The 27,339-nt window shown below is 43.2% G+C and overlaps 2 protein-coding genes across 4 annotated transcripts; both read left to right on the top strand.

The window, feature by feature from the left end:
* Positions 1 to 1,465: 1,465 nt before the first annotated feature.
* inpp5jb (inositol polyphosphate-5-phosphatase Jb) lies at positions 1,466 to 17,187 on the top strand. 2 transcript variants are annotated; one of them, XM_083979554.1, is made up of 13 exons: positions 1,466 to 1,696; positions 6,409 to 6,929; positions 8,889 to 8,996; positions 9,255 to 9,363; positions 12,481 to 12,597; positions 13,523 to 13,698; positions 13,827 to 13,938; positions 14,321 to 14,430; positions 14,646 to 14,853; positions 14,990 to 15,127; positions 15,239 to 15,322; positions 15,401 to 15,505; positions 15,688 to 17,187. In XM_083979554.1, the coding sequence occupies exons 2-13, from the start codon at positions 6,421 to 6,423 to the stop codon at positions 16,036 to 16,038; spliced, it is 2,127 nt and encodes a 708-aa protein (XP_083835680.1). In that variant the 5' UTR covers positions 1,466 to 1,696; positions 6,409 to 6,420; the 3' UTR covers positions 16,039 to 17,187. The 2 variants fall into 2 exon arrangements, with proteins under 2 accessions (XP_083835680.1, XP_083835679.1); XM_083979553.1 differs by having other exon boundaries at positions 1,466 to 1,690.
* Positions 17,188 to 21,119: 3,932 nt separating this feature from the next.
* mat2ab (methionine adenosyltransferase 2Ab) lies at positions 21,120 to 26,263 on the top strand. 2 transcript variants are annotated; one of them, XM_083979690.1, is made up of 9 exons: positions 21,120 to 21,360; positions 22,128 to 22,205; positions 22,416 to 22,538; positions 22,643 to 22,755; positions 22,872 to 23,015; positions 23,110 to 23,328; positions 23,416 to 23,598; positions 23,722 to 23,855; positions 24,457 to 26,263. In XM_083979690.1, exons 1-9 carry the CDS (start codon positions 21,270 to 21,272, stop codon positions 24,557 to 24,559), a joined length of 1,188 nt encoding a protein of 395 aa, XP_083835816.1. In that variant the 5' UTR covers positions 21,120 to 21,269; the 3' UTR covers positions 24,560 to 26,263. The 2 variants fall into 2 exon arrangements, with proteins under 2 accessions (XP_083835816.1, XP_083835817.1); XM_083979691.1 differs by having other exon boundaries at positions 23,722 to 26,263.
* Positions 26,264 to 27,339: the final 1,076 nt, after the last annotated feature.

Genomic DNA, 27,339 nt, shown 5'->3' on the forward strand with positions numbered 1-27,339 from the left:
TAAATATACATTCACTTCCTTGTTAATAGCCTACAGATTCCTGATCTTGATATTCGCTTGAGTGTCATCAGAAAAAAATTGGATTTAAAGCTAGTATTTTACTGATTATTTGGACAGTGGGAAATGAGGGGAAACTGCCCCCACGGACATCTGTTGCATGTTTGTTTTGTCTTGGAAAAAAAGGCTCTGTCTGAGATTTCTTCCTTAAGCTGCACCAAGGCACCATGGATTTCAGGCAGACTAAATGTAAATTTGATTTTTAAAATGCTCAATACACATAGGCTAAATAAAACACTATATTACACATAGTTAAAGTAAAGATATGTAGACATAATAGTAGGCTATACTACTGATTTTGAAGAGGAGGCCTACTCCTCCTACTGAACAGTAGGCCTACAGAAGTTGAGATGCATCCATGTTTCTATTTCTGTGTAACTACAACTTAAGATAAATCAAATCACCTGACAAGTCAGTTTTTGGCAAATCTAATAATGGCCCATCTCATTCATCTATTCAAATCAGTGTCTTTTTTTGGTTATTTTAGCCTGTATCTATTTGTGGTTGTTTTGACTTTCTTTTGAGTCGTTTTTGCTTGTCTTTGTGCTCACCTTGAGTTTTTTTTAACTGCTTTCAAATAATAAAGAAATAGCAGTCAACCTCGGTCCAGTGCCTGGTGAGGTCAGACCACTGGTCCCATTTACCTGGAGCCTGCACCTAATGTCTAATTGTCTGTTGATTTTATTTCTGATAAATAGATGCTGCATATTATTATCTTACAAAAAACGAACAGATTATTCTACTTAATTGGAAGGTAAAATCACTAATCCCTCACTGCTTCAAATTATGCTCCACACTTTGCCATACTAACCACCAGGCGGCAGCAGCGCTCAACCATAGATCTGCACTACATAGAGCAGAAGTGCCTCATTACGTCCACACTGTTGATTTGGTATTTTGGCAAAAAAACGCAAATAAAGACTCACAGTGTGGTAACGGCACGAGTTAACGTCGTGTAAAAGCGTGTAACCGGGAGTATTACCCCTCCAGCTCGCAACCGGAAGTCGTGTTTGAGCGAGTAGCTAATTGCCGGACGTGTCGTGTCTACCTGCCGCAGCTCTCGGACTCATCAGACCAACCACCGCTGACAGACAGAGGCTGCTCTGCTCGTTCACGGAAGCGCTGTCGGACGTTTTTGTTTAATTTGAAGGGCACGACGACGGGAGGAGGCACGGGACACACGCGTGTGAGTGGGAGCTGCCGCTGCAGCCCTGTGTCTTTAAAGGCAGGAGGAGGCATTTAGTGTTTCTGAGAGAGATGTAGCAAATCTGTCGCCAGCCGAAGCTCTGAAACCCACCTGCTCCTCCTCCTCTCTGTCATCTCCGCCGAGGTAGGAGGGAAGGGAAGGGAGGGAGGGAGAGGAGAGGAAAGGAAAGGAAAAGAAGGACAGGAGTGAGTGAGGGAGGGAGTGAGGGAGTGAGGAAGGCGCTGGGATGCCGATGGTTTCATCTGGGAGGCGACTGGAAAGGAAAGTTCAGTGTGTTTTTAGTTGACGTTTCACAGAGAGGGCGACTCTTCTCGCATCTTCCGCCGAGGCTCCGGACTGAGCGACCTTTACCTCCGCAGGAAGGAAGGGTCCGTTCAAGACCCGTCCGCTGCTCAATCCATAGACCCGCACCGGCAGCCACAACAGGTAAAGGTGATAATTAACCGTCTACACGCATGCGTTATGTCTGAGTCCTATCCATTGATCATGTGTTAGTTGTTGGTCTATTAATCAGCAGAGGGAGTGACGGCTTTTAATCACGCCAATTATAGGCGACAGGAAATATTGTTGTTTACTTTTCTTCATCCGGAGAACAGCTTCAAGACATCCCTGAAAGCTCCCCAGACCGTGGACGTGTCTACATGAGAAGGGATACAGGGATACAGTGGTCATAGCTGTGTGTGTTACATTATATTTGTAACCTTAAACCGTGGTAATCAATAATAAACATTTTCTCACCTTTTTCAATGTCAGAAAATCATGCTGGTGACCTATGATCATGTGGTCACACATTAAAAATCTTTATACACAGACTGATATTTTCCTCCCTCATCTCTGACACACACACACACACACACATACACACAGCCATGTACACTCTGGCACCCTTATGTCTGAGATAATATCTGATGGCAAAACACTGAATTAAAATGACCTTCATCCTCCTTTTCCGCCAGAAAAATTGTCCTCAAAGCTACGGTGTAATTAGGCCATATACTGTGTCTGCTGCTGTCCTCTTTCTGCAGAGACATCAGTCGTTACTGTCACAGTGCGTATGTATGCGTGTGTGTGTGTGTGTGTGTGTGTGTGTGTGTGTGTGTGTATATATACCATACCATGGACTAAATACTAGTGTCCACTGCCCTGACAGTGTATAATGTAGAACTTGTATTCTTGTCTCTACTGTGCATATCAGATATCAAAGCACCTGTGCCGTCAAGAGCCTTATCTTGGTTTCAGGATATGTTTGCATATTCAAATAAACAGAGCTGTGCCATATATTTGGTATCTATTAACAAGGTGTAACATAACAGTCCTAACAGTACACTGCTCAGTAGCCTACTGCAAAGTGCAGTTACATTTTCTACTTTCTCATGCAACAGTGTAATGTCATTTGAAGCAATGCAATGCAATGCAATCTATGCACCAGGTAGCATTTACATTAGATTCAGAAAAATGGGCGCATTTAACTTTTAGTTGAAATGCACTGATTATGACTTCCCTAACAGGTTTTCTCAGTTGAAACTGCCGAAACAGCTTTTGCAGGTCTGTGGAATATGGCATGTGTATTTCTCACTCTCTTGAAAACCAGTAACTGGGCAGGAAGGAACATGTGACTGATTAACTGATGTCTGATGTATGATTTAGATTTTTGTCGGTCAATAGTAACCATGCGTCAGACGTATCTCACATGCACAGAGAGTTTATTTTCATCGCCATTAATGAGTTTTTGAATTTGATTTCATGGTCAGCCTTCTTCACAGACAGATTATCTTGGGCTGAATGGAAATGTTTATCCCTAATTACATGTCATTGTGCAATGTATGCATGCCAATTATTTGGTAAACCAGATGCCGCTTCTGCATCTGTTTTGCAGAGAGCCTCTCAAACAGTGAGCAATGAGTAAATGTTTCTATCTGGCTGATTTCTATAATTTGCTAATTGACCGAATCTAATATTGTAACATAGGACATCATTTTGCAGCGCATGCATTCTGCTGTAGGTTGTCAGCGCGCGTCTTCAGTGACCAAGTTAAATCATTTTAACATCCTGCAGCCTTGGCTGTGGCCTGGCCAGAAAGATGAAGCTCTCTGGACACAGGGGAGGAGTATTCGGTGGCACTAGGACCTGGAAGAGCCATTTACAGCTGTGGCAGCAGCAGCAGCAGCAGCTGCCGGTGTCATTTCGGTCCGGGTCATCATTAGTATCCCTGTCACAGGGGCATATGGCCCTAGAGGACCTGAACACCAACACACCGCTCGGCTGAAATTTCAACATCAAACACTGAAGAGGTGATCAACCTCAAATCTTGAGCGGGATTTAAAATGAAAGATCATTTAGTGCGACCATGACAACATCCTTATTATCCTTCCTTGATGACCTCCATGTTATCCCCAAAAAAGGAGAACTTCTGACCCTTTGACTGACTCTGTCAAGCTGTGTTGTCAAATATTTCTATCAGAGGAGCCAAGAGGGCTGACTCCCGCCTGTTGTTGGGGTTACACCACATCCTTCCTGGCTCTCTCCCAGCTCTCACCCCCTCAGGAGGGAGCATGTAAACACCATGACACATTTGTTATTATCAAATCACCCCACTCTCTCCTCTGTGAACGTGAGTGGAATAGGAAGTCTGTCATGACTGTTCCCCGAGAGGCAAATATTCAACTCTTTGCTTATATGTCAGAAAGATTAACTGCACTGTATTTAGATTATGACCTGCCAGAGAATATGGAAACCTCGAAGTGTCAACATGAGCTGCTTCCACCTAATCATTGTCCATATCAGCATCGTAAAGTCGTACATGCTGTACCTCCTCGTTCCCAGCTATGGTTTTGCAGTCTCTCATATGTGGACCAAAGACAGTCTCATGCACATAGTCACATATCATCAGTTTCGCCCCTGTTCCTGAGCTCAGAGGCAGCACATTACCACAGATTATGAACAATGTCCGGCTGCTATGACGGTGGCCGCTGAGACTGTGGCACGTTGACGTCATTGATAGTGACTGTGAGGTGGTTGGCTGAAGGAAACAATACAGAGCATGTCGCTGGAGGAGCACAAGTGTCACCTCAGAGAGCAGGAGGAATAAGAGAAGAATGGAGAGGAATGATTTTAGGTCAGCTTGATGTGAAAGGAAAAAGGTAGGATGGGAAAAATAAAAACTAAACCACAGGGCTGAGAGATTCAATGCCTGTGCAGTGAAGGTGGGTAAGATGGAAGAACAGAGTCTGGAGAAGATGTGGAGAGAGGGAGGATTAGAGAAATGGGACGATAAGAGAGAGAGAGTAGGGGGATTAGAGCTTGGAAAAATAGACAGTGCCAGAGGGAAGTGTGAGAGGATCAATTTGGAGACATTCTGCAAAGAGACACAGTGTTGTCACTGAATGGGCTGTCTCGCTCCGTTCTCCTCCCTGCTTCCCTCGGCTCGTTTTGCACCCACCCACTCCCACGTGTGCCCAATCGCCCCCGACTGACGCCCCCCCCCCACCCTATTCCCCACACACTTACACAGTTAATGCCATACATGGACCATAGGAATGCATTATCCCCAGCCAGGCACCAGGTTATTGGTGGACTGAATGACCACCATGTTTCTGGGCACATGTGGAGGCAGCTCTCCTCTCTGCACAAATGTCATGGCCTCTGTTTATTCAAGGTCATGGGGGGGGGGAGAAAGAAAGAAAAAATACGTCCATTATGTGCAGGAGCCATCAAGTAAATATGGTGGTTTTATGTATTTTATGTTTTATGTAAATGGCTAAGGGGTCTTCTTAATAATTACGCTGGTATATTTTTTTAATGAGTGGACATTTGTTCAGACAATAATTAAATGGGTTGTTATTTGAATCAGATGGCTTGTGTTCTTCCTTTCCCCATGGTCTTCCTCTTCTGCTGCTCTCCGTGTCTGTCCGACCTCTCTGCAGCTGCCTCTCTGTGTTGTTGTTTATTCTGTGCTATTGACTTTTGCTGTTGTGGACTGTGCAGCGGTTCGTCGTGTCACTGTGTGGCAGGTGCTCTGAGCTGATACGAACTGACTGTGCATCTCCTTGGTTATTGGAGGACTAGCAGGCGGCTTAAGCAGAAGTAGAGGAGATGATAAACGGTGTCCAGGCCTTTGTTTGTTTGTTTCTTTCCCCTCCAAATCTCCCCTCATCTCCAGCAGCTGTAGGAGTTTAGTAGAGGAGAATATTCCTGCTCTGCTGCAGCAGTTATTTTTATGTAGTGTGCTCTTTAAAATGTCTCCTCCTGTCAGTATGTGCAGCTGTAATCATCTCTTTCCAGAGCGATGAGAAGGCAGGTAATTGAACACAACATGTCGGGTGGTGGTGGTAGCTTGAATGACTCAGCGTTCCTGCTGGGTCAATAGGGTCTCATGACAGCCACACATTCATCAGCTGAATTGACTTGTTGGCTGCATGTTTTGTTTCCCAGTGATGCAGTGGTAGAAATCCTTCCTGTGTCTTGGCTCCCTCTCAAATGTGTTCATTTTCATTAGAGATGCACCGATCCAATCCAACAGATACCTGGGCTGAGCGTATCGGCCGATATCCGATATGCGATACTACTGTTGAATGAATGAACCGTATACCTTGCCATGTGAGTGAAGGCATCAGGCTTGACATAAACATTTAGCCTTGTTAAAAAAAGCTAACAAATTAACACAGATATAAATGTACTTAATATTATTTATTAACAAATAACAAAGCAGCAAAAATAAATAAATAACACTGGATCGCTGTAACTGTATTGCTGTGTATGATATTAATAAAAAAGAAATGACTGGATCGGAATGCTGGATCGGCCTCATTCATCCGATATCCGATCCAGCTAATTAGTCAGTATCGGAGCCGATATCCGATCAGGGTATCGGATCGGTGCATCTCTAATTTTCATTAATTCCTTTAATTGAGTATTTTAAATGTTTGAATTTGTTGCATCATCAGTGTGTGACCACTGAGACTGTGCTTTAGCCCCCTGGTCCTTTTATGAATCCCTCCATATAATTTTGATGCTTCACAGAAATGTTCAGGGTTAGACATGTAAGATGTTTTGGATGTGAGTGTGTGTTTAATTCCTAAAATGAATACATAATTTCACACATTTCATAATTTTAAACATTCCAACAATTGTTTTCTTTCTTGCAGAAATATTAAGAAATGGACCAAGATAACCAGAGCCAAAGTCAGGCTCAAGAGGACAACCCAAATGGAGCAGCAGAAGCTTCAGCAACACCTTCAGCTCCAGCATTAACTACAGCGGCTCCGGCCACAGATCCCACTCCCGGGCAGCCTCCAGCTCCTTCCAGGCCTCGGCGGCCCCAGAGAAGCGCCAGAGTAGAGGGCTCCGTTGACATCTCCGAACCTAAAGCTGAGCCCACAGCTGAACCCACTGCAGTGTCTAACCAGGAGGAGAGCACTACTGATGGCACTGCAGCGAGCCGTCCGAAAACCTCTGGCCCTGAAGCCATCAAAAACTTTGGGGATCGCACCGGACCCAGCGTCAAGGCTCGTCCTAAAGGCCCGGGACACGGCCCTGTCAGAGCCGCCTCGGTCCCCCACGCACCAGCCAGTAGGCCTGTGCCTCCTCACCTGAACCCCCATGCTCAGAGAGCCCTCTCTGTAGCAGGCACAGCTGACACTCAGGCCCAGACTGTGGAAGACTTCAGGCAAGTGTCCTGATGTGTCGCTGTGTGTGTTGTTCTTGTCTCAGCATGTCTGCACGGGGCGTCTCATTCCCAGACAGCAAAAAAAAGGACTAGCCTTAGCACACATAGCCTTTATTTATATTCATCACAGGGCTACGCGGCTGAATGATTATTAAAAACATGCAGCTAAATGATAACCTTGAAATGGTAACCTTTGCTATATATTGCAATCATAGTTATTCAACACAGTTTTTTGTTCCTGTGCGACAGATCATTTATCTCTTCACATTTTATCGTAGGTCTTTGTACTTACAAATCTATACACAATATGCAGACAATTAATAAATGGTAGATAGCAGACCATAATGTAGCAAATACAATTGTTTAATAGTCTAATTGTTAACAAATATAACTCTTCCTGTAGAGGCCTTTAAGGAGGACCTGCTGTATAAATCAACTGATAAATGTTGTATTGTAAAACGCAGTTGGAATAATATAAATGTGTCTTCATAGGAGACATTGAAACTATTGATAAACACTGTGCTTTAATAGTTCTCACAGTTCTATACAATTACACTATAGTATGTTATGAATTATTTTTAATGTCTTTATACTGCTCATAAATTATAAGTGAGAAGCGATTACATTTATTTTTGTAGCGTAATGTCCATTTTGGTGTTTTTCTTCTTCTTTGCTGTGGGTGTGTCTCTGACCACATCCTGGTTCTGCAGGTTGTGAATCATTGAACATTTAAGTGAAGCTGGAGCAGTTTATGTGGCTCAATCAGTGAAGACTGACACACTGATGAGTCAGTGACCTTCAACACAATTCTGGGCCAGAATATTATAGGAATGTCTCCTCAGCAACATGTTACTAGAGTTTAATAAAATATTCAAAAAATGATGGAGGAAAAAAAAGTGATGAAAATGTAGGCAAAATGCAATATTTTAACAGAATAATAAAGAACCCTTTTCAAAGTCATGGCCCTGGCACAGAAAACACACAGACAAGTAATAAAAAGGGCTGTTGGTCACTTTACTGAAGACGAAAACTCCCACATCTAAATCAGGCTTCTGTAATCGTAGCAGATGAACCTGTACAGTAGGCTACCTACCTTATATGGGTACAGGGTTAGTAGGAATTTCAGTCAAGTGGCGTTTGAACAGCGATAGTGCCTAGCATAGCGAGCTGGTTCAAGGTCACTGTAACAAGTCTGATGTTAAAAATGGCTGACTCCATGGGAGGATCACTCCCTGCTAAATTAAGAGGGGAAGTTTCAGGCTCATTTCCAATCTCTGTTTGCGTGTTCATGTGGAGGGTCAAACACAAAGAGGCCCAATTCCACAGAAAGTCAGTGAGCGTAGGTCCCACTGTGAAACCACCGTGGACATGAAGGCCTCTCGCTGACATTTTCAGCCCTTCATGCTCACTTACTGTAAGACCGCATTTCTGCAGAGTTTGCCTGAGGGAATTACCCAAAGTTCATAGCGCTGTGACATTAAACACGAGGTTACCTGGTTACCAAGGGTAACAATAAAACAAAACAGATAATAAAATGGAAGAGCGATGGTTAACAAACAAGCTTTATACCTCATTAGAAATTCAGCACCCAGTTTTTGTTTTTGTTCATGTGAGTTGAACGCGTTGTCTCCCATTTATAACGAGCAGGAAAGGGACGAACCTTAACATTAGCATGAGACAAGAGAGAAGACAAGAGATGACCGTGTAAACACAGAGCTCCACAGCGGCATTATATATATATTACACATGGTTCATTGTCTAAATTTTAGGATTGTGGGTAATTATGTGTTTAGACCTCACACATTGTATTGGGAAAGGTGTTAGCCATTGTGACCTCAGGGGAGTTATGACACATGGTGTTATTAATGCAAGGTTTCTGCTGTTTGTATTTAGTGACACTGAGGTGTGTAGGAGATAAGTGTTTTTGAGGGATATTATCTAACTCCTTTTTCCCAACAGGGTGCACGTCATCACTTGGAACGTGGGTTCGGCCCAGCCACCCGATGACATCACCTCCTTGCTGGGCCTGAATGTGGGTGATGGAAACACAGACATGTACATTATCGGGTGAGTGTTTTGCAGAGCAGAAGTCACCCAGTTTCTCTCACATAAACTCTGAAGTGTTCATTTATATAAACTTGTCCCACATCCACAGTATCACTAATGAGCAGCCAGGCCCAGATTTGAATGTCTCTGTTCCTAAGGCAACAGTTATCTTCCATGTATTAATCCACCATTACATTACAAGCTTGCTCTCATCAGTCCTTCTCACATCTCAGCCTACTGTTGACCCTTGTGCCTTGTTGTGTGTCATTTTTCTTCAAGGCTGCAGGAAGTGAACTCTATGATTAACAAAAGGCTGAAAGATGTCCTCTTCACAGACCAGTGGAGCGAAGTCTGCATGGAGAGACTCAGCCCCTTTGGTTATGTGCTGGTCAGTAATGGCTTTTTATTATAAACACATATGCACAATCTCTTACTGAAATGCAAAACAGCTTAAGACTCATGCGTTACACAAACACTGATGAGAGCTCTGCTTCCTGCTGCGGCTGCTTCAGCTCATTTTGTTCCCTAAGTAACGGAGGGGGTGATAATTTATAACTGCCGTATAATGTCAGCATATCTGCTACAGTGTCTTCTGCCTGTCTGCCAAGTTTGTAATGCAAAGTCAAGCTCACACTAACTCTTTGTCTCCCTCTGTGAGCCTTCACACCTGCATACCTACCCATTTTTGTCTGTCCTTGTATTTTATAATACTTGAACTTATCCAGTGCGGAAAGGTACAACACTAATGCAATGTATGTATTGAATGGGATGTAATCTATATCCAAGTCAAATATGGCATTAACAAAAATGCGCCATCCAAAAAAGTTTGTTTCCTAAAGAACTGTGCCTTTTGGTACTTCTCATTTTTTATGTTTGTAAGAGCGCGTAAACTGGTTGGTGTTCATCTGGCTCCGTCTGGAACAGTACTTGCCTCTGTTGGCATGGTGAGCCAGAGAGCGTGAATCAGCTGTCGAGCTGAGAGAGCTAGACAAATGTCTCCCAGGGTGCTGTTTTATTTTTGGATCATGTTGTTGTCAGTGTTGATGGGACTCTGACAGTGAGACTGATGCTGTCCTCCAGCCATCTCGTGGTCTGCTACGTTAGTTGAAACCTTGTTGTGCTTTCAGGTTGTCCAACTGGGAGGTTGGCTCCATCCTTGTGAATGCAGTGTCTCACTAACACCTTGAGGGAATATTTTCAGATTTAATATTAACAAGTATTCAGCCTCCAGAATGAACTGCTTTACGTTTTGGTTGTACTGCCCCCACAAAACACATGTTTCTGGCCTCTTGAATGTGATATCTCATGATTGTTGTGAGGGAGTTCCTTCAGCTCTGGCACAAATAGTTAATTGGACTCAAAGATGAATTGACTGATGGTTCTGGTAGGCAAAGGTCAAAGTTCAAGGTCATGGTGACCTAACATTTTTGAAATGTGGTGTATGGTGAATACTTGAGGGAATTTCATCTGGCACGAACACAATTTGGACAAGGATGAAATGATTGGTGTTAAGTGGTCAGAGGTCCAACGTCACGGTCACTGGGACCTCAGAAAACACGTCTATATCTACAGTATGACCACAACATGCACATTCATATGCTAATGATGACACAACTTAACATACATCTGGTCCAGGCCTATGTTGAGCGGCATCCAGCCACTAGGCAGTAATTTCTAGTTAAAATCTTGTCGATGTGACCTTTTTGTGTGCTTCATGTGCATAAGGGTGTGAGCGGGTTGGGGTATGTGCTAGTTGGAGTTGGATTTTTTTTTAGCTCTTAGGTAGAAGGAGATACACACTGGTGTCAGTTGTAATGAGATGGTGGATATACACAGAGTAAAAAAGACAACCCATCTGTTCTACTCTGCTCAATAAGACTCACTTTAGGTACTTGAACTGCTGCAAACACAACAACGCTTTCTCAAAGCAGCCCTTCACTGCAGAAGCACATAGCCGACAAGACACTTTCTCTGGCCATTCACTGAGCACTTGCTGATTGTGGCCCTTATTTCTGTTTGAGTAAGCTACACTTTAGCCTTGCACAAGCAATGGCAGTTTTTCTGGCCCTAACCTCTAATTGCAGCATTGCACACTTGACTGAATGCATTGTTATTACAACTTTTTGTTTGACTTGGATATAACGCTATGATGCAGCTAACCATGCATTGCTGGGCTGTGAAATGGAATATTTTTGTATCATGATTGATGGTTAGGTTACATCATATCAGGTAAAGGAATAACAGGAGCCACAGTATTTAATTTAAGACACGTGCTTAACAGTTGAACCAGATGTTCGTGTTTCTGTGGCTGTCGGTATTAGAGACTGGAATAAATGAGGCTTTATTTTTGCACTAATCTTCTTCCAAATTCACAGGCTGCCTTGCAAAACATCGCACTTGTTACTCACAGCTCATTACCTCAGTTGTGTGTGCTACAAGGTCAAAAATACACGCTGCACATACAGACACACACACACACAGTCACACACGCACTTGTCTTGAGCTTGAATGTCTTTTCTTCTTCTAGCCTAAAATGTAGCTTGTCAGCCTTCAGGAGCTCTTCCAGTGTTCGCTGAGGTTGATAAGAAATGCTTTTCAACCACAGTACGCACAGGCAAAGGTACATTCTCTCAGACTTCACACAAGTGCGCACGGACACACACATTGTCTATGTCCACACACACGCACCACAAATAAAGTCAGTCCACTTTACGGTTCAGTAGAAACTATTACGCAACAAAGTCGTTCAAATACCCAGTTAGTATACAAGCGAGAGGGTCTTATGTCACGTGGAGATGTGTGCCTCCATTACTGCCCACAGGGCATTTCAGGCAGGGTGTGATCGTGCTTCTTCGGCCTGCGGTTGGGGGTTGGGATGTGTGAACAACTGGAGAAAGGGAGAGGGGGAGAATGAGCATAAATATCTGGTGAAGGGCCCGGCATAGCACGGAAATGCCTCATCTTTTTCCTCACAACAAATGCATGCATTCTCTCTTGCGTAGTACAAAAATGCCTTAACAGTGTTTTTATACCAGTTGTCAAAATCGGCATTTTCGAGCATAACAAGTAGCAAGTGGCTGAAGTGATGGTGGACGGCTTAAAAGGATGGAAAGGTCCGAGCGTGTACGCTGCGCTTCCCTCCACAAAGTGGTTTGTTTCCGCTGCGAGGGTAGACCACAGGCTGTGGCCTCTTTAATGTGCAGAGCTTCATGTAAAGTAGCGGGAGAGTTGGGCCACAGGGCGAAATGAAAATGTTAGCGAGTGGAAAGATGGAGAATGCAAAGGGAAGGGAAGAGAAAGTGAAGCAGAGCAGCAGGCATGAACGAACAGCAGAACCGGACTCATATGACCGAATTTGTTTACTTAAGTTTTAGTGCTTTTTTATGTATTTAAATCAGTTCCTCATTACTCAAATGTTACCTATTCATATTATCCTTGTCTTGTTTTTCATTGTCTGGCCTCTTTGCTCCTCCTGTCTGTTTCCCCTCACCTGTCTGTCCCTCAGGTGACCTCTCAGCGGATGCAAGGATTGTTGTTATTGGTCTTTGCCAAGTACTTCCATCTGCCCTTCCTCCGTGGAGTCCAGACTGAGACTACTCGCACTGGCCTGGGGGGTTACTGGGTGAGACGGCTACTGACACCATTCTGTGATCAGCACTGTTATAAAAGCACCACTCTTCACTATTAGTCTCCTCACATTTGTAATGCCTGGTCTGTAAACAGCGCAGCTCCTCTGCTTCATCCAGATTGTGGGTGTGACGTCTGCTCAGCATACTTTATGTTTAACTGAATGCAAATGGCCTAACAGATACTCGAAAGACTGGAGCAGCTGCATACTGACTTTATTATCAAGCCCTGTTATTCAAATGCCATCCACCCAGTTTTATTTGAAAAAGATAGGCGCTGGTGTCTCACAGCCAGCGGTTATTAATGCTGGAAAAGTCAAGCATAACAAAAACGAACCAGGGGCAAACTGCATAGTGGAGGGACTTTCATATTCTGCAATTTTTTTTGTGCTCTAACTGCAAATGAGACAAAACTATAAAAAAAACAGTACAGGGGTATACATAGGATCTTAATTAATTTTGTTGATAAGTGCTTGCTTTCTTTAAAACAGGTCAAAATGTAGGAAGTAATTCCTACAGGTATTACCCTGTAGGAACTCAGATACAAACACACGCTACAAAATTTTGCACTGAAGCATCATTTGTCTTTTAGTGGGTCAGAGCAGTTGCAAGAAAAGTGGGAGGAAATCCACAGACTCATCTTGTTCCCCCACTGTGCACTTCACTGTCATCATTAAATATTGACAACGGTCCTTAATGAGTAAACTTCCTGTCTCTCTGCGGCAGAGACATTGGCACCACTCAATACAGGAAAAAATGACATGCTGTCTTTAGGCACCTCACATCACTAACTATATATTTTATTCATTCTTTCTTTCATTCATTTAAATTTTCTTTGGGGGAAGATGTTGAGGAGACTTAAACCAATACCCTTTTCCTTCCTCCTGGCTGTATGTGCATTTCTCTTTCATAATGTTACAGGGGAACAAAGGTGGTGTAAGCGCCCGCATGTCAGTGTTCGGTCACACCATCTGCTTCCTAAACTGCCACCTGCCGGCTCACATGGAAAACTCAGAACAGCGCATGGAGGACTTTGAGAGCATCCTGCAGCAGCAGCAGTTCGAGGGCCAGGCCGCCACCGGGGTTCTTGACCACGAGTAAGACAGAACTCACACGCACACACAGAGTGACATATATAATGCACCGTGTCTGTGGAAAAAGTACTGACCTACTTACAACACTTGTTTGAATGGGTGAATTCATGAATTTACTCCTTTTTGTACAGTGTGGTGTTTTGGTTTGGGGATCTCAATTTCCGCATTGATGACCTGGATATGCAAGTGGTGAAATCAGCCATTGATAACAACAAGTATCCCATGCTGTTGGAAAAGGATCAGGTAAAAATAATGGTTGCCTAATATCGTTAACCTTATCTGCATTCACGGTTGATTTTTTTTTCTAAATTGAGTTTTTAATTCTTCAGAAAGCAACAGTGTGTCCATCATCTATATCATCCAGACTTGTTTTCCAATAAGGTGTTCACTCTGAAATCTTAACATAAGTCAGGTCAGGATGCTAGTTGATGACTTGTCATTTCATTTTTGTAATCAGGTCAGGAAGTCGGGAGTTACATGATAAAATGCCCCCTCTCATCTGCTGGACCATGCACTGTGTGGGTGTGTCCACTAGGGGGCAAAAATAACCCTTTTGCAAGAGCTGCAAGAAATGTGCAAACAGAAATCTTCAATACATGATGTCTGCTAATTGTCCTTGTGACAGCTGAACATGGCCAAAGACAGCGAGACAGTGTTGGAGGGATTCCAAGAGGGACCACTGAAATTTTCTCCTACCTACAAGTTTGATGTTGGAACAAATACATACGACACAAGGTTGGTGTTTTGCCCGTGGTGCTGTTACGGAGCCATTTACCATATATCTCATTACCCTGCTCAGAGTGAACTTTACTCTTCTCTCTGAAAGGTTTGCTCTTGCTTGGAGGTGCACGAAAGTGCCTCTCCTTTTTCCCTTCTATGTTTTTAAATGAAGTGGTATTCAGGGAATTTCTTTCTCTTGCTCCATCTCTATGGTTGTGTCCCCATCCCAGCGGAAAGAAGCGCAAACCAGCTTGGACTGATCGAATTCTGTGGCGCCTGAGAGCCACTGCACCTGCCGGTGCCACACAGGGTGCAGGGAAGCGTGGCTCCATGTCAGGGCTGACCAGCGGGACCAAAGTGACTCAGCACTGCTACAGAAGTCACATGGAATACACAGTCAGTGACCACAAACCAGTCTGCTCTATCTTCACTCTGCAGGTGAGGCACACCAGCGTGCAATCTATAGATGTCATACAAAAATAACTTATATAAGTATAATATAAACGTAGTATTGAAATTTGGCCTGTAAGTATTTTTGCACTGAGTAAATGTTTGTGGTAAATTGTCTTCCCAGTTCCCGTACAAGGTGGATGTCCCTCTGGTCACACTCATAGTGGAGGATGAGTGGAACAGCATTGCCGATGCCATAGCAAAATTCAAACTGGCCCCCAACTACGCACGCAGCTCCTGGGACTGGATCGGTCTGTACAAGGTAAAGCTCTCTGCTCAGCAGCCCATGAGGTGTCATGCAATTAATGATTCTGTGTCTTGTAATTTCCAATCAAGACGTCAAGAGTTTGTGATTGTGCTGCTGCCTCCGTAGGTGGGATTCAAGCACCACAAGGACTATGTGGGTTATGTGTGGGCAAAGCAAGAGGAGGCTGATTTTCACCGACAGGAGCATCAGGTAATCTGGATGCGTGCTGAATCCTCCGAAGAGCTCGCCTTTTCTTTCACATGCAATTAATGTCTAACTGTTTTCCAGGTAACATTTACTGAGGAGGAATTGCCCAAAGGCTCAGGGGACTTTATCTTGGGTTACTATAGCAACAACATGAGCACCATTGTGGGTGTAACAGAGCCATTCCAGGTAATGATAACTCTGGCACTGCTTTCTTGAGGTTAAACAATCAAATACATTGTCTCTCAGAGGATGACAGTGCATCTGCTTCCTTAAACCTTTTTCACTCCCACCTCTGACATTTTGCTGCTCTTTCTTCATATTTGTATCCTCTCCCTCCCACTCTTATCCCCTCTATTGTCCATCCTCAGATCCAGCTTCCCACTACAGGCCTCGATATCAGCTCTTCAGACAGCTCTGACTTTAGCTCAGAAGATGACAGCACCGTCGTCCTCATGAAGACGAGGTCTCGCAGTCCCAGTCCACGGAAGAGCAAGCACCGCAAGCATCGCCGTGGCAGCCACAGCCACAGCCACAGCCGCAGCCGCTCTTGCAGTCCTGCACCGCCCAAAGTGAAAGAGCGCAACGTCCCTGATGGTTCTCCGTCCAGCACTGCCACACCTGCCGTGAGTGAGTCCACAGGACGCCCAGCAGAGGGCAGCAGCAGCCCGACGTCTGCTCCTGGGGAGAAGGACAAAAACTCAGAAGATTCAGGAGTGTGATGCACTACCAAGTCCTGCTGTTTGTCACAGGTCTCATCACCAACTGTTGTGTCTTTTATTTGATACATCCACTACACTGTTTCTGTAGTTAACATGTACAGTTTGTACAGGATGGCGTCATCCTTTTCAGGAACAGCCATCTGGCTCATCTGGGAGGCTTGCTTTGCCTTGAGTTGTTTTATTAAGCTGTGCACATTGTATATTTTTTATTTGTCAACCTTTCACTCTGTCTTGTGTTTCTTCTATCTTTGTCCGTTCTCAGGTGTGGACAGTACAGGGAGCTGTCACTTTTACTTTAGGAAATACTCAAGGATTTATGGTCATGTACTGTGAAGTGGTTACGTAATACTTTTTCGACACCATCTTCCTGTTATTTCTGCATTGGTTTGAAGGTCTTCTTAGGTTGCAGTCTTGTCAGCAGGTTATAGACGACCTAAAGAAAATGACAGAGCGTGACATACTTGACACAGATATTGCTCAGTCATTATTTGCTTTTGTTGTTGAACATGTGTCTTTTATGAAACAAACCTGCTCAGACCAACAGGACCATGGAGACAAAGTGAAAAATGATTTTTATTTCAAAAAATCCTATGAAAGCATCACCAGCTCTGTCAACAATCACTCAAATTATTAGTTTCTGTAAATCTACAGATGAACATAACCATCCAGTTTGTATCTGTGATAAGGAACCACTCTTGTGTGTATTCCCTGCTTTGGAAATTCAGCATGTTATAACTTGCAGGGAACACTTTAAATGATCCACCAATAGGAAGACCCTCTGGGGTGTAGAACAACAGAGCCGAGCCAACATAGGTGGAGACTGGGGTTCAGGAGACTTGGCTCTCTGCCATGGTCGCAGCACAGCACATGTCAGTGTAGAGAGCGAATGTGAGTGTAAAGGCCTTTAAATAGACCGCCAAATCAGTGTAGTGGGATGTGATGGGCGTGGGAGGTTCACTGTCAGCTGACACAGCATAGCTGTCTCGCCACAACCATTTGATTAATTGTTGGCTACTAACTGTGCTGCCCCAACTACAGTGGTAACTACAGCAATATTTGGCCCAACAGAGACCTTTATGAGGCCATGTGCAGGTTAGTCTCAGTAAACTACAGTCATTTATCTGGAACACACAAGTTACGCACTTGTTTCAATTCTGGATACCTCTGACAAGATGTGAGCAGGAACTCTACAATATACTGTGCTACTACAGGGCTTTGTATCATACTGCAAATCGTATAATACAAAGCTTACAGGTTCCACTATTGTACATGAAATGGTCCTTGTACTTTAGTTTTTTATGAGTTCAACTTCTCCATTCATTTGTGTTTTTGTTTTCTCTTGCTCAGATCCGCCCTCACAGATCGTGGTGATTAGCTGACAATAACAATGGTAACAATAGTTGTGTTGCATTGTTACTGTGTGACCTCTGTTGCACCGTCTTAGACCCTTGGTACCTGTGGGCCGTTAGGATAGAACAGTGTTGTGGCTGTAACCTCAGTGTGTATGTCTGTAATCAGTTTTGTGTGTATGTGCTTTTATGGAAGTGTGCGTTTTGGATTGTGGAAGTGTGTGTGGTGTGTGTGTGTGTGTGTGTGTGTGCGTGTGTATCTATGGCAGTGAAAGGGGTGTGACTGTGTTTGCATGGTTTGCTGCTGGACATACTGTACATTCCGGGACTGTGATTTTTGTGCTGTTAAGTGCTGTTTTTGACTCCTCTTTGTTATAATTGTGGCTGTGAAAATTGTTAAACCAACATGGTAAGATAGACAGAATAAAATTTTAACTTAAGTGTCAATGTTAGGTGAAAAAAATGCAGGATAGTTATGCTTGCATAAATCTGATATTGTTTAAATCATTTCATGGTGCATTCATGTATTTTCTGAATTTTGAAATGGAAAATCTACTGGACCTTTGTCAAGAATAACATGTTTAAAAAAAAGATTAAGATTGTATGAACCTTGTCTTGCTTTAGGTAATTTAGATAAGTATGATCAGTGCTACAGTCCTGACCAGTGATTATCTATTGTGAAATGTTTATGAAAAAAAAGCTCTGTCTACAGAATGTTATTGTTTTGTAATTATGTGGCTAAAATAGAGGAATTTGTGTGTAAAGGACAAATATGAAGTATGGTAGAAAATATAAAATAGAAGACAATCTATGCCATAAAGATTATTTTACTTAAATTATGTATTTATTTTCTTATTTAACTGTCAAATGAACCTGAATTCTGCTGGCCAGTGAGGGAGCATTATTTCAATGGAATCAAACAGATATCACAAAAATATTGATAATTATTTTTCTTTTTGTATTTAGGACTATGAAGAGAGAGTCTGATTTCTCCAGTTGCCAGTTTAGTAAATCAGATCAAATGTTGCTTTTCATGTCTGAAGTGTAGATTGTTCAGTCTACAAGTGTTTGTATAACTGTGAATGAAACCAATATAAAATAAAGCAAGCAAGATGTGAAATGTTGATTATTGGCATATGAGGATGATTAATCTCTGAAATCATCTGATCAGTGAGGTGATTTATTTATTTAAGGGATGCTTGCTTTGTTCTCTAACTCCAAAACTAGTGCAACAGCAAAATAAACTCCCCTTCAAATTGTGGTCCATCTGTTTCTTGAGTCTCTTGACACATTGTCATTGTTGTCAAAAATATTGAATTGCAGTATTTTTTAATTTTCCTTGGGGCAAATTTTAAAATAAAAATTTAAAATAGTTTTAAGTAAGCATAAATATGAGCTGTCAATCAATAAAGTGTGTTATGGATGGAATCAAATATAGATATAGGAACATAAACAGTAACTGAGAATGTAATGTGTTTGCAAATCAAATATAGGCGATGCCCTTAGATAGTGTCATACGAGCTGTTCAAACTTTGCACAAATAAATGCATGTAATACTTTCCTCAGCGAATCACAATAAGGCTAATCAGAGGAACGATAACAATGTTTACCAGAATTAGAGGTGACCTCCAGTCCACCATTTATCTTGAGATAAACAGCCAGTATATTGCAGTGGTTTTCTATTGTTTAGAGTGAAAGTCAATTGCTATTTTTAGTCTGTCTGAAATAATGTGGGTGACAAACACAACACATCCTGTAGAAGGCAACAGCAGGTGCATCTTGCATCATGCTTTTGCCCTCTGAAAAGAAAATGTCCACTACGCAAATTCATGCTGACTGTACCATTCTGATGCAACACTGGTCAGGGATTGAGTTGCTTGGCTTAGTGACACTACAAATCATAAGAACAGCAACGAAGCAATCATTAAAAAAAAAAAAGGCAGATGATTGAATAAAACGATGCATGACAGCATTATAAATGATGCTGCAGTCTGAATGGCCCTGGCATTGTATTTATTTTTCTGCTTTCCATCAAAACTGCAGAAGAGTAGTCCACCAGCACAAGATAAATAACAGCATGTGTGTGTGTGCTGAAGGTAACCTTTGATTTTTGACCTTAAGTGTATGACCTCTGGTGATCTGAGACGTGTGTGTATGTGTGTGTGTCTGTGTGTGTGCACGCAAGGAGGATATGATTGATAATACTGTGAAAATTACCCAACAACCATTGTTATCTAACCTACAAAGTGATTTAGCTTCAGTTAGACCGCAGTGAACTATTGTCTTATATCTCCCCACTGGTCCACCAGACTGAACATCAGCCTCTGTGCATCATGATGTAACTCTGGGCTTTGATTGAAACACCACTGTGTGTCTGTGTGCTCCACACCCTCATAAATGCTGTGTCACCATGAAAATGTTTTTTTTTTTTTTTTAGAGGGAATGTTTAATGAACCCTGGATACTGGATAACAATCACAAAATGCATACACGCCTATCAGCTGTTTTGATAGTCAAAAACTTTGTCATCATGAAATTTCAAAATCTCCATCAGTCATATAGCCAAAAAATGGCTGAGTCAATGTTCCCAAACTGAAATTAGCAATACAGAAGTAAACTTTTTACTTTCAAACATGTTGTCCCCAAGATTTAAAAAAAAGTTAGAGCTTAAATCAGCCCTTACAGAGACATTAAATAAATCCATCTGCAGCCAGGGAAGGTACAACATGTTCACAATCAAAGCCTCTAATTATATTACACTACAGGGCCTGAAGCAAGAGAGAAGGATTGGAGCTTTTTGAGTAAACTATAATCAGATTACACTGAGATATAACATCCCCAGCCTCTGCCCTTTTCTCCACTGTCCAGATTTCACATCGTTCCAAACGTATTACCTGGTTTATCTGGTTGTTTCACAGGGGAAGCATATGTTCTGGTGCTTTCATGATAGCCAAAATTAATAAAGTTTATCAGAATAATCATACCTGTGTTGGTTTATTGGACTCTAGTAATGGTTTCATGGAAACACTTATTAGTTGCCTGGTACACATAGGCCCAACACATCACATAAAGATAAGTTTGTATTTACAACCCTGGAAAATGTACTTTTAAACTGACTACTCTACTTTCACATGCTTCAAATAGGACATGAATTGATACATAGTCAAAAACATATCAGACAGGAACAATCCCAGTGTGATCTGCTGCAACTCAATTTCCCTACGGAGACAAATAAATTACTACTACTACTACTACGACTACTACTACCTCTTATCGTGCTTATAGTTTAATTGCTGTTATGTGTGTTCTGCACATCAAGGGCCCTCCTCGATAATTTTAATCTGAGGTCGGCTGTATGATAAACTGGTCTAGACCAGCTATGACACTGGTAGCGCAGCAAGGTGCGAAATCACTGCACACACACACAGGTCAAGGTGCAATAACTTTCCTTGGGCCGCGTATTACATCACCACACAGCATTATCATCACACCTGGTCTGACACCAGCAGCCTCCCAACTGTAGATTGAGCAACATTTTGACAGCACATGGCCGCTGAAAACCAGTCTGTATGTAACTCCCCTATAGTTAATAGACTGTACACCCCCACACACACACACACTCCCCCCACTCCCCCTCGATAGGCGCGATGGTACGGTCCACCTCCTGGTGACGTCAGCGCGTCTGCCTTCATAGAATAAATAGTGGAGCTCTGCGCCATGAGGCTCAGGCTCGAGGATCAATACACCGAGAGGCCAGGCCGTCCGCAGGGAGAGCAGCACCACAACGCCGAGGCACTGCCAGCGAGAAGAACTGCAGAGTCTATTGTCAGCGTCGTAACGTTTCTGTACAAGTTTCGCACACCGCCAGCCACCGTTAACGACGATGAACGGGCAGATGAACGGCTTTCATAACTCCCTCATTGACGAGGACTGCTTCTTGTTCACCTCGGAGTCGGTCGGAGAAGGACACCCCGGTAAGACCCACCGGCATGCCGGCCTTTTATCCTTACACCAGCTCGTCTGGGCGGAGTTAACACACACACACTGCAGTACCGTTAACCCGAAGTACCGTAGGATTTAGTAGTAAATAGGTAAAAGTGGCCGGCCGCTGCATCATTCACATTTTGAACGTCACGGCCTTTTCCGCTGCGTGAACACAGCTGGGCCGGTGTCAGGAGCACGCGCTGCTGCTTGCTAACGTTAGCCGGCTAATAATCTCCGGTCGGTGATGCTGTCGCGTGTTTGGTCCACCGACAGTAAACACACTCGTCTTATTGGTATCAGAAATACACAGGAAGCGACTCTTGAATACTATTCTCGGTGTAGGACCATTATTTGTCCGTGTAGTTAACGTTTCCCTGAATGTCCGGGACTAACTGTTAATTCTCCGGTCCTCGGGTCACAATAACCGGTGCTGTTGTCTTCGGCGTCAGCATCACGACATGTTGGTGCCGTCTTGCATCATTCTCAGTTGTAGTGTCAGAGTTAGTTCACTGTCTTTAAGTTTTTTATCACGTTTGCCTTCCGGTCCCCGGTTCATTTCATTGCGCGCGCTCTCCTCTTTCCAGCCACACGTGCACAAACTGAAATGGCGGCTGAGAAGAAGCTCGAGCCACTCCCACTGACTGAACACGAGCCTGCCCGCTAACGTGCCGGGGTTAACCTCCAGACCCAGTGATCCAGTTGTGCCGCAGTCTGTCATTGACACCGGTGTTTGACAAACATTGTTCTCGTTTTTCAGACAAGATCTGCGACCAGATCAGCGATGCTGTCCTGGACGCCCACCTCAAGCAGGACCCTGATGCCAAAGTTGCATGTGGTAAGGATTTTCTGTGTTGAAACTTAACTCAAGTGAGATGTTTACATTGCCGATGGGAAGATCTTTTATCTATGGAGGGTAACCTCCAAAGGGATCAATAAAGTACTATCTATCTATCTATCTATCTATCCATCCATCCATCCATCCATCCATCCATCCATCCATCTATATTGGTTGTTTATATCTGTGTATCTCTCTTTCCTCCGTCAGAAACTGTTGCCAAGACTGGGATGATCCTCCTGGCAGGTGAAGTTACATCACGTGCCATAGTGGACTACCAGAAGGTTGTTCGTGACACTATCCGCCAAATTGGATACGATGACTCCTCCAAAGGTATGTTTTACTTCAGATTTTATATGTTTTAGCTGTGAAAGCCATTTTATTAATTTTTTTACTGAATCGTGTCTCTTATCTGCTGCTGTCTCGTGCCTGTACAGGGTTTGATTATAAGACCTGCAATGTTCTGGTGGCCTTGGAGCAGCAGTCCCCTGACATCGCTCAGGGTGTCCACATTGACCGCAATGAGGAGGACATTGGGGCTGGGGACCAGGTCAGTACTAGCAATTAACATTTTTCCTCTATTTGTATTCTGAAGTTATTGCAGTTTTTGTCCTCAAAAGTGTCCTGCTCTTTATAAAAATACTGTAAAAATCTTTTGCTCTGCAGGGCTTGATGTTTGGGTACGCCACAGATGAGACGGAGGAGAGCATGCCTCTCACAATTGTCCTTGCCCACAAGCTGAATGCCAAGATGTCTGAACTGCGTCGCAATGGTACTCTTCCATGGCTTCGGCCAGACTCAAAGACTCAGGTAGGCCAGTCACACTTGCTGTCAGCTATTATAAATTCTCTGTTTGTCACAACCATTTAGTTGATTTGGATTTTCACCTTTTTCTTCTCTGCAGGTCACTGTCCAGTACCGCCAGGACCGTGGTGCCATGCTCCCTGTGCGCGTGCACACAATTGTCGTCTCCGTTCAGCACGACGAGGACATTTGCCTGGAGGAGATGAGAGATGCTCTGAAGGAGAAAGTCATCAAGGCAGTTGTTCCCTGCATCTATTTGGACGACGACACCATCTACCACCTGCAGCCCAGTGGACGCTTCGTCATTGGGGGCCCACAGGTAAATGTCAGAGGGTGTGGCTTTCAGAAAGAGTTTAGCCTATGATGTGCATCCTATATTAAACTAACCTTTCTTCCCCACTTACAGGGTGATGCTGGCCTCACTGGACGTAAGATCATTGTCGACACTTACGGAGGCTGGGGGGCCCACGGTGGCGGAGCCTTCTCTGGAAAGGATTACACAAAGGTGGATCGCTCCGCTGCTTACGCTGCTCGCTGGGTGGCCAAGTCTTTGGTGAAGGCTGAACTCTGCAGGAGAGTGCTAGTCCAGGTACGTGGGAGTGTCAAAATGCACCCGTATGAATTTTAGAGGAAGGGGCTGCCATGCGTCCTGCTTTAAGTTTTCTGTGTGTTGGTTGTGCTTGATATAATACATGTATGTGTGCTGTATTAGGTGTCCTATGCCATTGGAGTTGCCCATCCCCTCTCCATTTCTATCTTCCACTATGGGACCTCAAACAAGAGCGAGAGGGAACTGCTTGACGTTGTGAAGAAGAACTTTGATCTCCGTCCTGGAGTCATTGTCAGGTAATGTATAACCCGAAGCCCACTCAATGAAACGGCAGCGTCTGGCTCTCTCCTGTCTTCCGTGCCTTATTTTTGTGTTTTTTATTCAGTTTCCTTGCCAGGCTTTAGGGTTGCTCTAAATTTTTTAATTTGTGGAAAACTCTCGCTACAGCTGGCATTTTGGTTGTCCTCTGAAAGTTATAAGTTTGCCTTATCCGTTAATGTGGCATAGTGGTTACACACGTGGGCATTAGTGGGAGTGAAAGTGTAATTTACTGGGGCAGATGTGTATGATTTTTATTGAAATACGAGACTATAACCTGGATAGTAAACTACGTTTCTAGCATAGGTTTTTTTTTTTCTGTATGGATGAGTGTTTTCCGTCTGCAAGCTGCAGTGTCCAGTTTGGTCGGCGGGGTAAGTGTCGAAGCTTCACGTGTTTCCCACTTTAACCAGCTGGTCAAGCAAACCTGATGCTCTTTATTTATATTTATTTATTTCATTTTTGTTGGCTCTTGACGGTCCCTACCAGCTATGTGAGCGTCGTGCTTGTGAGTGTCAATGCGTGCATCTGAGATCACTGGGTGTGGCAGCTGCTAAATGTGTTGATTATGTATTCCAGGGAGCTGGATCTGAAGAAGCCCTTGTATCAGAGGACTGCGGCCTATGGCCACTTTGGCCGTGACTCCTTCCCATGGGAGGTGCCCAAAAAACTCAAATACTAAACCTGTTAAGCTTTTCCCCCCAGGCCTGTTGGTGTATACTACAGAGAAGCCTACTAGGTTCCGGGGGTGAAATGCCCTTATCACTCATCATGATGGTATCATTTAACACATGACTCCCTTCCTCACTTCTCCTCCCTCCCTTTTGTCTTGTTACTGTTTTCTGCTGGTTGCAGTATCATACTGGGCACTAGGAGGCACGTCTCAGAAACTTGATGTTAAAGAACTGGATGGGTTCCATGAACTCATGCACCAGAGTACTTGATGTTCTCCCATGTCTTGAGCTTCCCCTGCTTCTTGTTGTGATAGACCCCCGACTAGCTGTGTTCAGTTGCTCTCCTTCAGGCATTCCACACCTGTCACTGTTGTTAGTCTTCTATTCATTGTCCTGGCAGTAGCATATTAGACCATATGCAACAGCCCCCTTAATGTGCTGGTGCTACTGACGTAAGGAGTCAATGCATCTATAAATATGAGTCCATTTTAGAAGCATAATTTGGGGGCTGGAGGGTCCTGTGATCCGGCTCCATCCTAAAACACGTCTAGCTTCTTTCTAAACATTCCTCCTTTGTCAGTGTGGTAGTTCCCTGACCCAGTGTCCTCTGTCCCTTTTTTCTGTTTGCTTTATTCCCTAGTCTTTGTGGAGGATGCTAGAACGGCACAATTAAAATTCAAGGGTTGTTGCTATTTTCACTAAAAAGCTATGCACTGCAGGCTAAGGCAAGAGCCAAATCGTAATTATTCAAGCTCTCAAATGAGCATAAAACCTCAGATGCCCCTACAGACCTTTGCTGTTTTCTGACGTAATACAGAAAAGTCAGAGGCTGCTATGTCACTGCTCTGGTCTGCAGCGGTATTTGTTATACTTGATTATAGTGATGGAAAAATTGGATTGTTTATGACATGAAATTCAATTTTAAACGAGTCCTTTTTTAAATGTAGTTTAACTTGCTTTTTTATGGTTTGAGGTGACTAAAGGCCCTTTTGCTCCTAAAGTATATTGATGGCAGGTGTAGCTACAGAGAAACCTGATCCCCATCTTTATCCTTGAAGGAGCATGTTCTTTAACACAGCCTCTTATTGGCCAGGAATCAAACCTGAACACTATTTATTTGTTCTCTGAAACGCAGCGTGGATACAGAGAAGCTGACGTTTCAGGAGGCAGCTTTAAACACATTGAATATTGAATTCCTTTTGACTTGATAATTTTTCAGTGTTTGGCTTGAGGCCCCAGAGTGTTCTACAGAAAAGCTTTGGGCCGTCTCGGCAAGAAAAACTGTCACTGGCTACTGTTAATGACTATTTTACAACCTTTTTTTATTTTTGGAATACAGATCTTATTTTTGATGGGTTAGTTTTAAATCCCATTAAAAATGTTTGGTGCAATTCTTAGGCTCTTACCTATCCACATTAAGAGGGATGGCAGCATTTGGTTGGTGTAGTACAGAGAAACCAACCTTGTTTACATGGCCATCTCATTTGCTGGATAGAGTTTGGAGTTTGGGTTTTGTTCCCTTTTTTACCTCTCGGAGGGCATCCCGTTGGCTACAGTAAGTTAAGAGTGCCTTTTCTATTTCCTCTACTCCCCATTTGCTTTTCTCCCTTCCTACCAACATGCTTTCAACTTCCAGAGGAACAAGTAGCTCATAACTGTATTATGCGTCATGTCTAGACTGGATAGTTTACTGATGCTCTGTAATAAACAACTATTCCTCTAATATGTCTGACTCTTAAGTTTTTCTTTAATGTGTATTGAACTTGCAAATCATAATTAAAGAGCACGGATATTTGAATAAAATACCGGTTACTTTTTTATTTTATTTGAAATGCTATTATTAAATCAACATGTCTGTCCTTGTGGTGTAAGTAATATTAAACTGCAATTATTGTATTTAACACATTGAGGTATGAATCTACTTCAAGAGTATTACTGCTGCTACTACTACTAAGAGTTAGCATTGCTTATCTAAAGCTTCCAGATTTTAAAATGTTTTTTCCCCCCCACACACAACACTTTATGTAGGAAATGTAATTCGCACCAATACCAATTACACCGAGACACTTAATTTATTATCACTTTCACAGTTCCAAGCAGCTTTAAGAGTTTCCAGGGAAATCATTGTCATTTAGTTTTTAACAGTCTTCAAAACTTAAAGAGAAGTATTCATCAGCTGGGTTTCTGTTGAGACAGTGAGAGGAATTGTCCCCCAGGCTTGTAATTAGGGTACATATCTTAAATTTTACCTGTAGTCCTGGTCCGCGCTGATTGCACTTTGTCATCAAGCCCCACCCCCACCACTCTCCTTATTGGCAGCTGACAGCTTCCCTGGACCTCATAAAAAGGTCAACATACTGTATACTGTTCAAACTGTGGACATGCATAGTCACCATTAAATAAATGGTGCAACCAGCTATGTTTAAGCAGGCAAATGTTTTGGTTCTTATACCTGTGGAGCAAACTTAATGGTACTTAACTGGAATTTGTGGCTGTGTCCAAAAATGTTGTCAAACCAGTTTATATCCTACAGTTCAGCTAGCAGCATGCACATGGTCTTGTAGATAGTGTTCCCAGTAGCCTACCCTTAATTTTCTTGTTGAGCAATCTTTTTTGGCTTGTTGGACAAATGAAAATATCCATGGCAACTTAGGCAACATTAGGTGTTTTGTTTTGACCAGACAAAACTTGGAACAAAAAGGGTCTGTAACATGCAGAGTTTAGGTGTGTGTGTTTTTGTTTTTTGCATGCCTACATTGTGCACTACAGCAGCACTGACATCAGCTTT

This window comes from Trachurus trachurus, assembly GCF_905171665.1.
Source record: "Trachurus trachurus genome assembly, chromosome: 9".
Taxonomy (NCBI): Eukaryota; Metazoa; Chordata; class Actinopteri; order Carangiformes; family Carangidae; genus Trachurus; species Trachurus trachurus.

Coding starts and splice junctions, on each gene's coding strand:
- inpp5jb (XM_083979554.1), top strand. CDS start 6,421: ATGGACCAAGATAACCAGAGCCAAAGTCAGGCTCAAGAGGACAACCCA. Junction 6,930..8,888: donor CAGACTGTGGAAGACTTCAG/GCAAGTGTCCTG, acceptor TTTTCCCAACAG/GGTGCACGTCATCACTTGGA. Junction 15,128..15,238: donor ACTGGATCGGTCTGTACAAG/GTAAAGCTCTCT, acceptor CTGCCTCCGTAG/GTGGGATTCAAGCACCACAA.
- mat2ab (XM_083979690.1), top strand. CDS start 21,270: ATGAACGGGCAGATGAACGGCTTTCATAACTCCCTCATTGACGAGGAC. Junction 22,539..22,642: donor ATACGATGACTCCTCCAAAG/GTATGTTTTACT, acceptor GTGCCTGTACAG/GGTTTGATTATAAGACCTGC. Junction 23,016..23,109: donor GGCCAGACTCAAAGACTCAG/GTAGGCCAGTCA, acceptor TCTTCTCTGCAG/GTCACTGTCCAGTACCGCCA.